This window comes from Myotis daubentonii, chromosome 3 (assembly GCF_963259705.1).
Source record: "Myotis daubentonii chromosome 3, mMyoDau2.1, whole genome shotgun sequence".
NCBI classification, from domain to species: domain Eukaryota; kingdom Metazoa; phylum Chordata; class Mammalia; order Chiroptera; family Vespertilionidae; genus Myotis; species Myotis daubentonii.
Genome location: NC_081842.1, coordinates 81,405,518 through 81,420,426, shown reverse-complemented (window position 1 = coordinate 81,420,426; position 14,909 = coordinate 81,405,518). Strand labels below are relative to the sequence as shown.

The following is a 14,909-nucleotide window of genomic DNA, read 5'->3' as shown; positions in this document are numbered from 1 at the left end:
TCTGAATGCCTTTGGCTTGCTACAGAAATACCAACTGTTGTTATTTTAATCCCTTGAACTCTAATATTTGGCCCCCTGTGTAGAGTCCCTGATTTAAACACACACACACACACACACACACACACACACACACACACACACACACACAAATTTTCACATTGTTTTGTTGGATAGCCTCATTTATCCTACAAATGCAAATAATTTATTGGAAAAGTTTTTGCTTTTTAGTTTGCTTTTGGACTTCCTATGTCAAAGCTCTGTGTAGTAAGTTTCCAGTGAGAAAACCCCTGTTTTAGTTTTATTTTGTTTGGTTAAAACTTGGGAACATTAATTAAATGTTGATTCACTCTTTTGTGTCACATGTTTCTATTCTGATTGGCATAGGGTTCATATGGGTCTCCCTGTTTTTAGACCCTTTTCTTAATTCACATTGGAGAATAGATGTGCTTAATTTATGGTTTTTATTCTTAATGGACTTTGAAAGGAAGAACGTTACACTTACCCTTGATAAATCTAAGGTCAAATGAAAGCTTTCCAAATTGGCCCAGATGAAGAGTAAGACATGTTTTGAACCAAAATTTATTTTGCCATTAATAACTTATTTTTTCCTTCCCATGTTTCCAATTTAAGTCGTTTAAGATTGCTTTAGTTCTTGCTTCTTTGCCAACTTATTAAAGTTTTATGGTTCGTTTAGATATCATTTTCACATTTTCTAACACTTTCATATTATATTTATTTACTCTTAATGCAGAGTGAGGGCCTCCTTGTTAGCTGGTTCAGAACAGGTTGTTGACTCTCCTTTCCCCCCTAAGTTTTTAAGAAGTGGGTATTTTCAATGTTTGTGGATTCTCACCTGAATGAGCATGCCTCGGTATCCATTTGTCTTGCCATGTAAACTTTAAGTCCTGTGAGGAGAGAGATCATATGTAAGTTTATCACCATTATCTCACCAGTTCCTGGAGCCAGCATCTGGTACACAGTAGACCTTCAGTAAATGGATGCTGAATAATAAGCAGTGAAATGTCAGCATTTTTACTTTTATGTTGTACCATTACTTGGAACTTAACATGATATATTACCTCACTTGTCTTATTACTTTCTGAAGTATCATAATTTTTCCACTCACCGTAATTTGAATCTTTACTCATTTTTTTTCATCTATAACTAAGGAGCCCCAAGTTATATTGGTTTTGCCTTTGAGAAGTATGCATGTAAGTATCTTTGTCTTTTACTTCTCCATTTCCGCACCAATGGTTCCAATCCAGGCACTCCTCACCTTACCCCAGATCATAGAAATAGCATCCTGGCTTTTTCCCTACCCTAAGCTATCCTGGCTTTTGCAATGCTGAGGCAATTTAGAGTATCCACCATCAGCTTACTCTTTCTTCAGCCCAAATTTATCTTTACCACTCTTTCTCTTCTTTCCAAGGGATATGTTTTTTGCTTTGTGCAGTAACCATTGAGTCCCTTCCATACTCTGTAAGCCTTTCTCTTTTACATTTGCCCCTTCCCGGTCATTGGTGCCCTGCCTTTGGCTTACAAACAGGCTCTAGAGTTCCCTACCTGAAAACAAAATCTGTTGATCCTGTTATATCTTCCAAGCTATGGTGTTGTTTTTTTAAAAATTTATATTTATTGCTGAAAGTATTACAAATGTCCCCTTACCCCCCTCCCCCATTGACCTCCTCCACCCAGCTCCAGCCCCCTCCCCAGGCCTTCACTGCACTATGGTCTATGTCCATGGGTTATGCATATATGCATATAAGTTCTTATATTAATCTCTTCCTGCTCCCCCACTTCCCTCAGAAATATGTAAGTCTGTTGCATGCTTCAATGTCTCTGTTTCTATTTTGTTTGTCATTTTATTTTTTCATTGGATTTCACACATAAGTGAGATCATGTGATACTTGTCTTTCTCTGACTGGCTTGTTTCACTTAGCATAATACTCTCCAGGTCCCTCCATGCTGTCTCAAAGGGGAAGAGATCCTTCTTTTTTACAGCTGCATTCTACGTTTTAATCTCTTCTCTAAATTCCTAAACTTCTTAGAGTGATCTGCTCACTATTCCTGATTTCTGTATCACCAATGCAGTCTTTATTCCATTTCAGTGGCTTCCATCCCTCTCTACCATTCACTGAAACTTCTCTTTGTGGTCATCAGTGATCAATTAATTACTAACTAGATGTAGAACAGTGCTCAATTGATGTGCATGTAAATCATTTGGGAGACCTTATGAAAGTGCGGATTCTGATCCACAGGCCTGAGGAAGAGCCTGGTTCGACATTTCTAAAAGCTCCCAGGAATTGCTGATGTGGCTGTTCCTCAGAGAACAGCAGGAATGGCAAAGGTATTAATGATTTCCAATGCTAAAGCTTGGACCTTGACCCATTTCCAAAACTCTAAGATATATTTAGTTACCTATGGAATATTTTCATTAGGTTAATCACTACACTGTCAGCTCATTTTTGAAGTTATGCATAGTGGACCACTCATCTTCCATCTCACAAAGAACCTAGCATCATGTGTTACAGAATAGGTCTCAACAAATGTATGAACTAATAAGCAAATGGAATGTCAAGATTAAGTCTTAAAAATCATCTATCCAGTCCATTCAGCCCTTGGACCTCCTCTGCAATATCTCCCATCCAAAGTTTGCAATGTCTCCAGGGATGGTAACAGCGAGGGGTACAAATTCTGCTCTATTATATACTGTGTAGCCTTTGGCAAGTTACTTGAATGCTTTAAGTTTTGGTTTTCTCATCTTTAAAATTGGAGTAATAATAGTAATATCTTATAGGGTTGTCGGATTTAATGAAATGACACCATAAAATGTGGCTATGTTGCCATAGTGTCTGGCATGCAGTGAGCACTCAATAAATGGTGCTTACCATGTTCTGCTAGTCTTGATGTTTTTTATATTATTGCCTTATGTTATAATTATTCACAACACACTGTGATAATTATCACTTCAGACAAGCTATTTCATTTTAGGTAGCACTAAAATTACTAGGAACTTATTTTGTTGAGCTTAAGCCAGCCAGTAGGAGGTAATAAGGAAAAGAGATTTTTGGAAATGGTTGACCAGTTTGAAAATTATTGCAAAAGTTCAAAGATAATGAGGACCTAACCCAGGTCCTTAAACTCCTTAGGAATAGAGAAGGGACAGGTGCAAGAGGAATCATGCAGGAAAAGTAACTGGCCTTGAGAACTGATTGGACATGAGGGGAGAAGAAGCCTGAACGGTATGAAAAAGAAGATGGGTAGATTTTAAAGTAGTTATGAAATTCATGGAGGAGTTAGTCATTGGTTTTGATCCTAAGGTTTTACTATACTAACAAGTCAGACACTACATTGTAAAGAGGATTACTGGGGTGGTGAACATGATACAATATACAGATGCATTACCGAATTATACACCTGAAACATATATAATTTTATTAACCAATGTCACCCCAATAAATTCAATAAAAATAAACATGTTTAAGCCAAACAAAACAAAAACCAAAGAGGTTTAGGCATGAATGTTAAGAAGGTGAGAGAAAGTATATTACTTTCAAGAAATCTGTGTGAAAAGACAGTAGCAGGAGTAAGAAGTAAGCATCAGTTTTACTTTGTTTTGATAGAATAGAAATATTTAAACATCATTTAGACTCAAAGAAAGATCCTTGAAAGATCAAAAGAATGGCTGGGGAGCAGATTGAATTAGGACATGGAATAAAATACCAAGTTGCTTAATTTTCAGAAGAAGGGAGAACCCTGGAATCAGAGAGGGACAGGGAGAGAGTGAAGGGGGAGAGAGATACTTTCCGAGGAAGGGAGTGAGGACAGAATTTATATCAGTAGTCACAGGCTTGGTGTGGCAGGACACAAGAACAATGATAAAGGGGGTTACAGGAAGTGTACTTTGATGTGAAGAGAGCAAAAAAATGTGTGGAATGGATGTTTTAGGAAATCTAGTAGTAGTTAATCACATAGAAATAAAAACATTGCTGGGAGGGATTAACCGGGGAATTTATATGCATACATGCATAGCCCATGGACACAGACAATAGTGTGGTGAGGGCTTGGGAGAGGTGGGTGCGAGGTAGAGTGGGTCACAGGGAAAAAATAAAAAGAGGGACATCTGTAATAGTTTCAACAACAAAGATAAAAATTTTTAAAAAAGAAAATATTGCTGAAAAGGTATGGAAAGCCTATAGATGGCCTGCCATGTGCACCAAGCCAGGGAGTTTGTGAAAGACTAACTTTATTTTGACATTCTTCCATTTTTCCACTTAGTATAATTCACTGTCAGCTACATCACAAATTTTGTTTTTGGAGTTTTTGGAGTTTTATCCTATGTTCTGCCGTTGTATTTTATTAGACTAGAACAGCGGTTCTCAACCTGTGGGTCGCGACCCCTTTGGCAGTCGAATGACCCTTTCACAGGGGTCGCCTAACACCATCCTGCATATCAGATATTTACATTACGATTCATAACAGTAGCAACATGACAGGTATGAAGTAGCAACGAAAATAATTTTATGGTGGGGTCACAACATGAGGAACTGTATTTAAAGGGCCAGAGGGTTGAGAACCACTGCACTAGAATGTCTAATACGTAACTAGAATAAATTTTTAGTAACAGAAACAATCTCAAAGATCATCTAGTCCAGTCCAATTCCCTTCTTTTTCAATGGAAAAAAATCTGTGCATAATTGGACAAAGAGACTCTCCCAAGGTCACGCTACTAACTTGCGGCTGACAAATATCCAAGCCCTACCTGCCTTCTCCACTACATTTTGAGCGGCTATGGATTTCTTTAAGCTATCATAATAATTCTTATCAATATGGAGACTATCGAGGACATCAAAGCACAGAATAATGCCCGCTGAACCAAACACTGCCTTCAACAGTTTTATACTTGGTTGGGGTATGAGATGTGTTCTTAAAATCCAAATTGCCAGAGGAAGGCTTTCCAGGGGTCTTCTCTGATGACATCCACGGGCTGCTACCTGTTTAATAGACTTGTCGCCCTTCCATGCACTGGAGCCTAAATTTAACACGTTAAGCGCCAAGCCTGTTTTGTCTTCCTTTCCCGAAAGTTTAGTGTCAGTCACCGGTGATTGACATGGTGCTTAACGTGTTAATCATCCACAGAAAAGATGCAATCAACATTTAATCCTGGGAGTCCTCCAGCAATAATGGGAAGTCTGTGATGTAAATACACAATAAAACAAACGATAAAAAGCCTTAAATAATGCTAAAAGGAATTGTGATTCCTTTTACTCTTCTCCTCTGCATCATTTTACCTGTCTTTTACCATCTCCTTTTGCCAAGCATCACAGTACAAAGATAGTCCAATGCAATACAAAAGGTATTAACCTTTTGCCTGGCTCTCTCCCTGGTTATCAGACATTAGACACTTCTCAGCCTCTCCTTTCCTTCTATAGTAATTCTTGCTCTGCTCGTTTCAGAGTTTATTGTATGGATAAACCAAAATAAATAAAAGTCTTAAGCCTTCTGCACATGTACAGTGTAGACATTTATTGTATTTTCCTTCAGTTTGCACTGATTTTATGGGATTTGTGAATTTTGCTAAGTAAAACCTTCTGCAGTGACCATTGAAAAATATAATTATAGACCTAATTGTTTAAGCAAGGTCACCCCAATAAATTCAATAAAAAGAAAAAGGAATAAACCAATATATCTTGGTGATTGAATCATTGGCCATTCAGAGCAATTGTATTCTATCTAGAGGCCCAGTGCACAAATTTGTGCCCCAGTGGGGTCCCTAGGCCTGGCCTGTGGGATCGGGAGGAAACCAACTCTCTGACATCCCCCAAGGGGTCCCGGATTGTGAGAGGGTGCAGGCCAAGCCAAGGGACCCCACAGTGGCCTTAGCATATCATTAGCATATTAAGCTTTAATTGGTTGAATGGACGACTGGACGACCGGACACTTAGCACATTAGGCTTTTATTATATATGACTTTAAAATGACCCTATGAACACCTAAGTATCCATTCTAGTCATTCCAGAAATATTTATGAAATATCTGTGGTGTGCTAGGTTGTATAGCACTGTCCTATATTTTGCTTTAAAAATAAGGAAACTTCTTTAAATAAGTAGTTTTGTGTACTATCTCTTTTAGAATTTAGAACTTGCCTATATTACACAATTATTAAGTAAACCACTGTGACAAGGGTAGGAAGCTGACTGAAGCAGAGGACATCCTCTCTCCTGATCTGCTGCCCTACCCGGTGAGGCTGTGGAGAGCAGAGCCAGAGGAGTCTTTCTGTATATTCTGGCGCTGCCTTTGCCACTAGGAAAAGTAACTACCTGGGTGACAATAGGCAAGTTAAGTGACTTTACAAAACTCCATTTTCACATTTGCAAAATGGGATTAATAATTTCTACTACTTGAGATATTTTTGTGACAAGTAAATGAGATAATATATGTAAAATCTAGCATGTGATAATGGTGCAAAAAATAGTGGTGGGGATTATTATTACTTCACTATATATAATGACTAAAATATGAAGCCATAAACTAATATGTAACAGTGATCTTGAATTTACATTGTTTGATTTTTCTCATTGTACCCTTAGCTTGGCTGTTGGTCTTAATTCTTTGTTTATAATCGTAAGAAATTTTCATCCTTGAAATGTAGCCCTAGTTGCATTTTGTAGTTTCAGGTTTCTCTTTAACAAAATTGAATAAAATTACCTCTAATGCAATTTTCATGGGGTGAAAGGCTTGAATCCCTACAGTTATGAAACTACTGCATTAAGCATTCAGAAAATTACACCATGTTCTACTCTATGCATAACTGGAATAAAGTGAACATCCAGTGTTAATTTTTCAAAATAGCAATAAAAGAACTGAGAAATCTGAATTCTGTCAGACCATAAATGTGCTACTGCACAGTCTCCTAACTTTCAATTAGAAATTAAAAACTTAAGATTACATTAAAGTATTTTTTAATGTTTTTTACAAATTTTTCAAAAATTGAAACAGAAGCTAATACTAAATATAGCCTTTGGAGTAGATAACAGGCTGTGATGTATTAAGAAACAAGACATTCTGAATCTCCCTGTGATTTCAAAGCATCATATTTTGGGTTTTCAACAGATTTTATACAATTCGCTATAGAGAAAAGGATAAGGAAAAGAAATGGATTTTTCAACTCTGTCCAGCCACTGAAACAATTGTAGAAAATCTAAAGCCCAACACAGTTTATGAATTCGGAGTGAAAGACAATGTAGAAGGTGGAATATGGAGTAAGATTTTCAATCACAAGACTATTATTGGAAGTAAGTACCTGAACTATCTTAGCTTTTTGTAATATTTTTCTTTTCCCCCTAATGTTCAAATTTCTAATTATGTATTAACTGTATAATATGAGACCAGTTAATTCCCATCTTCTAGTATTTGAGAAAACACAAAAATAAACAGAACTTATTGGGTATTGATATTTCAGAATCTATTTTTTATAATGAGTGTGTGTTTTTTAAATGGTACTAATATTTGATGCTGCCATTGATAACAGTTCATTGATCGTTATAGTATTTTAAATCAATCCCTGACCTATGAACACAAATTTAGCCAAAACTAATAATATGTGCACATATTCAGATGGAAAGCTACCAGAAGTGAATGTAAGAAGACTTTACGGGGCCCTGGACTTTCTTCCTGTTATGCTTTCATTCAAAAACTTCATTGGAAATCAGTGTTTTAAATTATAGTAAATAAAATAATATGCTCGAGCTGGAGAGAGCATAAGTTATAGTTGTTTTCATAGTGATTAGTAAGAATTGATATAGAAACCAGAAGAAATGAAAATAATGTCATTTTTTCCTTGTTTTTGTCAGGTATAAACAAAGTAAATGGGAAAATTCAAAGTACCTATGACCAAGCAAACACAGTGGTATGTACCAGGTTATTTTCAAGAATGTTTTTTAAAAATTTATGTTTGCATTGTATTTTTATTGAAATAAGGAAATAGTCCTATTATTGGGTACTGAGAATGAATCAACTGGTTAGCTATGTATGGGTGTTAGGTAAAAGTACTTAACATTTTAGGCCTTCATTTCTTTTTTAGAAAACAAAGTTGGATGTATAAGACAAAATCATATCAAATTATTTAAATATCTAAAAGTCTGATATTCAATATAGTTACTCTAGTACTTCAGTATTTTAGGTATTTTGAGATTATGTTTATTATCTTCTGTATTGTGGATTGTTTTTTACTATAACATATTCCAAGAGCAAATTGGTACATGCTCTACTTACATTGCTACTGTTTAAATCTTCATCTATCTTCTATCACTTCCTACGCATAAGAGTTAACTCTTCAAAATGATAAAGCAATTGCTTTGTTTTGTTTTATTTTGTTTTTTTATAGTTTTGAAAGTATTTTGTATTATTTATTTATTTATTTATTTATTTTTAATTTTTTTCTTTATTGATTAAGGTATTACATATGTGTCCTCATCCCCCCATTGCCTGCTTTTTTTTTTTTTTTTAAATGTGCCCAGCCTCTATTTAGTGCAGGAAATGTTTGTTATTTTATGTACCACCAATTCCCATCTCGACACCCTTTTCTCTCTCACTTCAGAAACTCAGTCCCTTATTCTCCATTTTCCCTTCACCTTTCAAAATACTTTCTCAGGAACCATTCTCACAGTTGTGTACTACCTGTTGTAAATGCAAGCCATTGTTATAACCATCACACAAATGTTTGCATTTCAAATCACATGCCCAGTTACAAAGTGAAGGATGTTATGTCACTGAGCAGGTAGAGGAAGCACTTTGGTGAGAAGAGGGAAATTTGGTCCTAACTTTGGTTATTAGGTACTGAAGTATTCAGCCAGGAACTATCCCATATTCAGGTGAACATGCAAAAGACTATTCATGGCTGAGTGTGTGCATGTGATTATATGGATGGATATCTTTTTGTGTCTAATTAAGTAGTCCACAGAATACTCCATTGATTAGATAGTCCCATGGGGGAAAAAGGTAGTACATATCCCATTGAAAGAAAATAAAATACTGAATTGTTTTCAGTGACAAATGGGTTTTGATAAAATAGAACTGAGAAATAATCTTGCTGAGGTGACTGTTTCTGTGGTTTGAATTGGCAGAAAAGTGTGTATAGTGGGGATTATCAGATTATTATGATTGCCCAGAAAAGTATTTTGATGTACTTCAAATAATAATATAAAAAAAGGAGATTGCAGGTACATTCCCAAGCCATAAATCTTGTTTTATTTTTCTTTGCTGTCTTTTTCCTCTTTCCCTCCCTGACTTCTACTTTCCCTTCTACCCTTCTTCATCCCTTCTTCCTTTCCTCCCTTCCTTGTTTTCCTTCTCTCTTTCTTGTTCTTTCTTTCGGTCTTCCTCTTTCTTTTTTTCCTTCCTTCTTAAGTTTTAATTTTTTTCTTAATTATTTAATTAATATTTAAAGATTTAGAATATATAAAATTCAAAAGGAAATATTAACAAAATTTTCTATTACACTGCCAAATGACTAGTAATATAAGTATTTGCAGTCTACTGTTAAAACTTCAGAATATTTTTTTCTTTCTAAGCATGCCCTTGTTTATTGGGCATCTCATGGTATTTTTGTTGAATAGTTTAAAGACATAGGTTAAAGAACATTGACCTCCTAGAAAAAATTATTCTCACATGTGTTATCAACTTTATGAGAATTTTTAAAATAGTCAAGTCTTGAAATTTGCTTAATCAAATTATTTATCTCTTCCATTGTCACGTCTTTAATTGCATTATATTTTAGAAAGCCCTTCCCTATCCAGAGAGCGATAAGTATTTTCTCCCCCTTTTTAGTTTTATAAATGGTTTGATTTTGTAATAATTAAATTCTAAGCTATGTGTTTGATTTCTCTGTTTTGTATGGTAAGGTTCTCTATTGATTAGGTTATATATTTTTCCCAAATAATTGACCAATTGGCCTAGTACCAGGCATCCATAAAGTCCCTTTGGCTTTGTCTCTCTCAGATCCAATCCCAGGGATTCTCTCCTAGAACAATTCTCAGTCTTGTTGTGATGGTTTCCTAGGAAGCATTTCTTATCTCCTGGCCACTTGGCTGTCATGCTTTGTCTTGCATGTGACTCAATGATATCATCTCATCACATCCCAGTAATTCGTATTTCTTTTGGCAGAATATTCCATTTAGGTTGCGTTACTCAGCAAGATTGGGAAAGATGATTGAGGTTTTAACTCCCAAGGAACTTAATTTCTTTGTCACATCACAATAGCCATGGCAAGAAGGGCTAGGAAGAAACGTCCTGCATCTATGACACAGAGCCCAGATACCTTACCACTTCAAGCTGCGAGGTGGAGTTACCCCCAGGCAGCTTGATGAGATGGGGTTTGAAATTCTTGGTTATTTCCGCATGAAAACCTAAATTAATTGAAAAGATATTTTAAGGCTTCTCTGTGATGTTTTCTTCTTTGTTACGTTCTGGAGAGCAGAAAAAAATGTTTCGCAAGTTGCCATCTGTGCTCTTGGGTAGCTCAGGAACACAGGAAAGTTGGAGAGAAAGCACTTGGGAGAGCCATAATTATCTTTTATGGCCACTTAGAATTGATTCTAAAAATTGATTTGATACTTTAGAGGAATATTTTAATCCAAATAAAGTCCATGTCATTCCAAATACTAACCCATCTCTTTCCTGAGACTGATCTTAGGAGGCAATATTTCAAGAGATACTGAATTGATTCCAGATGTTTTACTTTTAGAGTTTTAAGCAAAAGATACACTAAAAATTGTTTTTATTCATATATGCATGCTTACACCTAAAACTTATATCCAGCAAAAACTTCTTAACACTTTCTAAAAAGAGGTATTTGAAATGGGAAAAATAATAAAATAAAATAAAACTATCCAGTTTTAAAAGATAAATACTATTTTGGTTAAAAAAATTGACTGTTGATCGATATTTTCAGTTCCAATGCATACATATTACAGTGTTCTATTGCTTCTCCAAAGTAGTGAATGATCCTGGTATTAATGTGTGTGGCATGGGGAAATGATTTAATACAGTTTTAATCACTTACAATAAAAGAGTTAAGTACAAAATATTTTTTTAAATATATTTTATTGATTTTTTATAGAGAGGAAGGGAGAGGGATAGAGAGTTAGAAACATCAATGAAAGAGAAACATTGATCAGCTGCCTCCTGCACACCCCGCACTGGGGACATGCCTGCAACCAAGGTACATGCCCTTGACCAGAATCGAACCTGGGACCCTACAGTCCTCAGGCCAATGCTCTATCCACTGAGCCAAACTGGTTAGGACAAGTACAAAATATTTTAATGTTGAACTCAGCCCCCATCTTAAGCATATAGTTATTATATACTAGGGGCCCCGTGCATGATATTTGTGCATGGGGGCTGAGCCTGCACCCTCTCCAATCCAGGACCCCTCGGGGGATGTCCTACTGCCGGGGATTGGGCCTAAACCCGCAGTCGGACACCCCTCTCACAATCCTGGACTGCTAGCTCCTAATCGCTCATCTGTCTGCCTGCTAATCACGCCTAACTGCCCCCTCTGCTGGCCTGATCACCCCTCACTGCCTCTGCATGCCAGCCTGATTGCCCCTAACTGCCCCCTGCTGCCGGCCAGGTCACCCCCAACTGTCCCCTCCCTGCCGGCCTGGATGTCCCTAACTGCCCCCACCCTGCTGGCCTGGTCACCCCCAACTGCCCCCTCCCTGCCGGCCTGGTCACTCCTAAGTGCCCCCTGCCAGCTTGGTCACCCCTCACGGCCCCCCCACCGGCCTGGTCACCCCACACAGCCTGCTGTTCAGTCGTTCGGTTGTCCCTCGCTAACCCCCCTGCCGGCCTGGTCGGAGGCAGCCATCTTGTGAGGGTGTGAGGGTTAATTTGCATATTACCTCTTTATTATATAGGATTGTAATCCATGTCTGTAAGCATGTGTTCTGCTGGCATGCTCAGTACACTTGTGCCAGGGACATAGAGCAGAACTCGCTCCTGTTTGGTCAGTGACTTTGTTCTACCAGTTGTAAAATACTTTCAATGTTACCCCTGCTTATACCTCTAGAAAAATCAGAGAAAAGGTATATGCATAAAAAAAGTATTATTCTTTCTAATTGTATTACTTGAGATTCATGTAGTTAAACAAAAAAACATGTTTTTATGTTAATCATGCTGTTTTGTCCATGTTGAGAATCTAGAACACTGTTTTTATGAAGGTTAAATGTTTACTATTAAATGTTTACTGTTAGGTTTTATTATATTTAAAAATTTTAAACAATGGTGAAAACACCTAACTTTAATATCTTACCTCTATCATTTAAAAAAAACTTAGTTATCTAACTAGTTCACTGAACAAACAATTTTTTTAGGTAGCACTTATTTTTAAAAAATATATATTTTATTGATTTTTTACAGAGAGGAAGGGAGAGGGATAGAGAGTTAGAAACAATGGGAGAGAAATATTGATTAGCTGCCTCCTGCACACCTCCTACTGGGGATGTGCCCGCAACCAAGGTACATGCCCTTGACCGGAATCGAACCTGGGACCCTTTAGTCCGCACGCCGACGCTCTATCTACTGAGCCAAACTGGTCAGGGCTAGGTAGCATTTATTAACTGAGACTTTAAAATAGAAGCTTAATTAATCCAAATCTCCTTAGAGTCAGTGTTGCCCTAATATATGATATCTATTTTCACCCTTAAATTTTTCCCATCAAAAATCCACCCATCTTTTTAAAAAGCCACATCTATTATTGGTATCAAGAGACATGGTGCCAATCTTTAAAGTGTAAAGTTACAGACAAGTAAAGTGAATAGAGAGAAATCACTTATGGTCCCCATCCACACCTTGAGATTGTGTACAGTAAATAAATCAGGTGTCCTTCCATTCTTAGCAATTGTTGTCCTAAGCAGAAACTTGAAAAAATCATATTTAGGGCCAATGATATCGCCAAAGGTTTATGTCTGATTCCTCCCTCGCTTATTAGAAATATGAAGACTTTCATAAGTAGAATGTGAGATTCACTTTTCACCAGATGCTAGATTGAATCAGTAGGTTTTGTAACTTTCATTAGAGTATCCCCAAGTGATTTAAAACCAGAACGTAACATGCCCAAGTTCTTCTGATGTGGTTTGGCTTGTGAGTCATTGAAATTTAATTTTAAGCAACCCTTAGCCACTGCCCAAATGGACAGCTCCTCCTTATCTCAGAACCTGAACATCAAGTTAAATAAATCTACAGTGAATATCCTGACACCACAATAATACCAAATTGACAAACCTCTCAAGAATAACCTGCAAAGAATAGCATCCCAGTCCCATCACTAGTTGTACTAAAGCTAATTTTCAAAACAGCGCCAGGAGGAAGTTAGTACAATGCAGCGTGGATTGGAAGTCCCTCGTCCTGCGTGGCGGCTGCTGGTGTAGTTATTTCTGGACAAGCATAGGCTTTCCCTAATCAGGATGAAAAAGCTGAATTGGTCATCAGGGCATTGCCTTTTACCTCTTCAGTATCAATCTCTCTCTTGAATCTCACCAACTGGGTACTCAGCCACAATGTTCCCAGAAAGATGGTAAAAGTGAATTCCCTTAATCAGTCACCCTGCTCAAAATATACTACAACCTGGATTCTCAAGGGACAGAATATCTGGAAACTCAGAAAAAAACCAAAACACAATAATGGGTCCTTATAGAACAGGAAGAAAATATGCTTACTTCCTGGTATATAGCAAATGTTTGAAAAATACTTGCTGAATGGCAGGGTGAGAGCTAAGGAAGGAAGTGGCGATGGAGTTTTGTAGCAGGAATGGGGGTCAGAAAGCTGCAGAGAAAAGAATCAGCAAGGAAATGACCTAAGGAAGAAAACTGGCACCATGATGGTGTCCATAGACATCACGTTCTGCTGAGCCACACCAGCTAAACTGTGCAGCAGCCGGTGGGACTCTCACTGCCTCACTCCCCACCCCCACGCCCCCCACCAGCTGCAATGAGTTTTATACAGATTGATAGATGTTCATAACAGCAAGTCTGAAATGGCAGGTTCAAATTACTGGTACCTTTTAAACAAACAAGCAAACAAAAACACTATTCCTGAAACACTTCAATTAAAATTGGGTTGCAATTGGTTAAACTTGGAAATTATCACAATATTTCATTTTCCAATGAGTCCAGGTAACAGACATTTCCCTACACATTTGTAAGAAAACACAGGGAAAGGATTCACAGTATGGATTTCTTCTTGGGGATGTTAATGCCTTCAACAGAGACACACCGGGACTCTCCTGATGTCCTTTTAAAACCTGCTTACAGGAAAGCAGCTACCTGCTCAATAGTCCACTCTTGGAGCATCTTTGGATCACAGATTAGGCGAGAGAGTAACTATAGGTCTAAAAAGAATAAAAATAATTGGATTCTGCAGCTAAATGATTTCCTTGTATTTTGGCAGCACATATTGTACATATAGTCTTTCCATCCTCTCAGTAGAACATGGGTCTAACTCAAGTAAGAACTCAAAGAGAAACTCTGTTCCGTCCATGTGAAGAGTGAAATATTTTCCATTTGTCCTTGTAAAAAAAATTGTTTTAAAAAAATCATCACAGCAAAAGAAATGACAATCGGAACAATGCAACTCAAAGGCTCAACCCAGCGACATGCTGCCTTTCTGCTATAATGTGATGTCTCTCTGAAAATCTTCACATTCAGCAAAATGGGCATTACATTCAGTAAAACAAAGCATTCAAAATTCTTTGGAGCTGTAGTCACAGCTCTTAACAAAAACCATTATCCATGCCCGCGAAGATGGTGTGGCTCCTCTGGCAAGTACTCCATGTGACTGGAGGTCGCTGCAGCAGGCATTTGGAATTCTGAGAAATGATAGAGGCCATGGACTGTCAACCCTTCACTGGA

The 14,909-nt window shown here is 37.3% G+C and overlaps 1 protein-coding gene across 9 annotated transcripts in view; it reads left to right on the top strand.

Annotated features, from left to right (window-relative positions):
* The window catches only part of ABI3BP (ABI family member 3 binding protein), a 258,489-nt gene that overhangs the window by 100,018 nt on the left and 143,562 nt on the right, over window positions 1–14,909 (top strand). For all 9 annotated transcript variants that reach the window (XM_059687989.1, XM_059687988.1, XM_059687987.1 and 6 more), the window contains exons 5-6: window positions 7,114–7,295; window positions 7,854–7,909. In XM_059687989.1, the coding sequence (XP_059543972.1) occupies window positions 7,114–7,295; window positions 7,854–7,909 (238 nt within the window). The remainder of the gene's footprint in view (window positions 1–7,113; window positions 7,296–7,853; window positions 7,910–14,909) is intronic.